The sequence below is a fragment of the Penaeus chinensis genome, chromosome 14, assembly GCF_019202785.1.
Source record: "Penaeus chinensis breed Huanghai No. 1 chromosome 14, ASM1920278v2, whole genome shotgun sequence".
NCBI classification, from domain to species: Eukaryota; Metazoa; Arthropoda; class Malacostraca; order Decapoda; family Penaeidae; genus Penaeus; species Penaeus chinensis.
The window spans coordinates 2,549,263-2,551,762 of NC_061832.1; the positions used below are offsets into that span (position 1 = coordinate 2,549,263).

The 2,500-nt window shown below is 38.7% G+C and overlaps 1 protein-coding gene across 1 annotated transcript in view; it reads left to right on the plus strand.

Annotated features, from left to right (window-relative positions):
- Nucleotides 1–1,476: 1,476 nt before the first annotated feature.
- LOC125032194 (cuticle protein 8-like) overlaps nt 1,477–2,500 on the plus strand; it is a 1,041-nt gene continuing 17 nt past the window's right edge. The window contains exons 1-3 of the mRNA XM_047623276.1: nt 1,477–1,549; nt 1,657–1,731; nt 2,065–2,500. The exon at nt 2,065–2,500 is cut by the window's right edge and continues 17 nt beyond it. Coding sequence (XP_047479232.1) covers nt 1,538–1,549; nt 1,657–1,731; nt 2,065–2,412 — 435 coding nt within the window. The 5' untranslated portion in view covers nt 1,477–1,537 and the 3' untranslated portion in view covers nt 2,413–2,500. The remainder of the gene's footprint in view (nt 1,550–1,656; nt 1,732–2,064) is intronic.

A 2,500-nucleotide genomic window follows, 5' to 3' on the forward strand; every position in this document is an offset into this window, starting at 1 on the left:
TCCCTCTCTGGAAGGGGAAAGGGGATCGGTAGGACTGCAGCAATCACCGAGGCATTACACTACTCAGTATACCAGGCAAGGGACTCGCACACATCCGACTGAGACGTATTAGAGACCACCTGCTGAGGCACCAAAGGCCGCAGCAATCTGGTTTCACTCCTGTTAAGTCTACAATCCTGGAGTTTCAAGTAATTGTAGAGTGCAGTCGTGAGTTCGGACGTGGGCTGCACGCAGCTTACATCGACCTCAAGAAGGCATTTGATACGATGCATTGCGAATCCCTTCTGGGAGATCCTGAGGCTAAGAGGAATTCCAAAAAGGATTAATAGCAAACCTGTATACAGTCACTGAATGGGCTGTAAAGTGTGGTAGGGGCCTGTCGAGCTTCTTCCCTGATAGTTCAGGTATGAGGCAAAGCTGTGTTCTTGCACCAACACTTTTCAACACTTGCATGGATAGGATACTGGGTAGAGCTACTGTCCAAAGTCACTGTGGAGCAACTCTGGGCAATATCAAGGTTACAGACCTAAACTTTGCTGATGATGTTGCCATTCTATCTGAAGATCCAGGATTTTAGGGGCCTACTAGGAGACCCTGTGCAGTCGGTACGAGCTTGTAGTGAAAACATCGAAGTCACAAAGAGTTTTATATACCTCATTAGTGCAGTTCACGACTCTGGGCTGTCATATATATATATATATATATATATATATATATATATATATATATATATGTGTGTGTGTGTGTGTGTGTGTGTGTATAAACAGAGAGTTACAGATAGAGATAGATTTTAGGTTAGTTACAAGTTCGTATTCATTATAGTAGCATCTATTCAGCATTAGTAACTATTTATTATTTCAGTATTTATTAATTTCATTAATGTTTAATTTGTATTAGTATTTGCGGATTAGTAAGTTATTAATATAATTGTATTACATTACCTGTTCTTTTAGACATGCGACTATTACGGCATTAGAACCCCCCCCCCCCCCACACACACACACATGCACACACAAATATATATGAATATATGTATGTATATAAAAATATGTATATATAAAAATATATATAAATACACACACACACACACACACACACACACATACACACACACACACACATATATATATATATATATATATATATATATATATATATATATATATGTATGTATGTATATATATATATATATATATTTGCATTCGATGAAGATATATATATATATATTTTTTTTTTTAATAATTATATATCTATGGTATTATTAATCTGAATCATCTGTTACATTATTCCCAATTAGACATGGTAATTGATATAATTATATTCATGTTATTATTTATATAGACACATTTCATCGGTGAGGAGACGGACTGAGATGACCTTGGTAATGATCCATCGGCGTGAATTAGTTCCATGTGCCAAGTGTTGCGTGAAGATCGGTGATGTAAATAAAAACTTGCCCCAGCGGTTTCTGCGTCACATTTCCAGTGGTATATAAGAGTCGGTGTCTGAGGAATATTCATTCATAGAAACAACAGTCATGAACGCAAAGGTAAATGAAATTGTAGTCTCTGTGAACTCTTATTTCACATTGATAATATCTGTGAAAAGATAATTGTTGACGATGTTTACTAATGTATAATTATACTTATTTTCCAGGTCATCATCTTGCTTGGTCTGGCAGCCATCGTTGCTGCAGACAGCCGAGAAACTTACGCTTATAGACCACCTCACGTTAGTATTTGAAATTCAGTAGTAAATTCGCAGGGGGCCGCGAGCCCTACGAGAAAATAAGCTATCTCTCTGGTTATATTCCTTAGTTTTTTAATAAGAGCGTGGGCTACAATTGAGTATTTGTGAAACTATCACATTTACTAACTTCTATAGTCTTCAATATCCTAAGGGGGTTCAAGTGGTGTGTGAAGGAAGAACCAAAGTAGTAAAAGTCAGTAAACAAAAAGATGATTAAGAAATATGCACGAATATACATATACATTCACATATGTACGTATATGTAAAAGTATACATATACATTCCTTCTCTTAATTTTATTCTCATTCTTTCTAGGATTCCTCTGAAGAGTCATTCGAGTCATACGAGTCAGGAGAAGCCAAGTACGACTTCAGTTATGCCGTTCAGCACGAAGATTCCGGCAACGACTTCGGCCACGAGGAAGCCCGTGACGGCGACCACACTCAGGGATCCTACTACGTGAGGCTTCCCGACACCCGTCTGCAGAGCGTCAAGTACTTCGTGGACGGCGACTCAGGTTACGTGGCTGAGGTGAACTACGAGGGCGAGGCTCGTTTCCCCGACTCGTATGAGTCTGCTTCCTTCGAGTCTGCTTCCTTCGAGTCCCGGGAGTACAGGCCACCAAGGCCAGTCTACACCTACGGCTCCAACGAGTCCAAGTAAACATCCTTTTGGAATCTTGACCACTGACAGCCGGCATGGATTTTCAATTGTAAATTATATTATTATTTATTTATTAAGAATATCAATT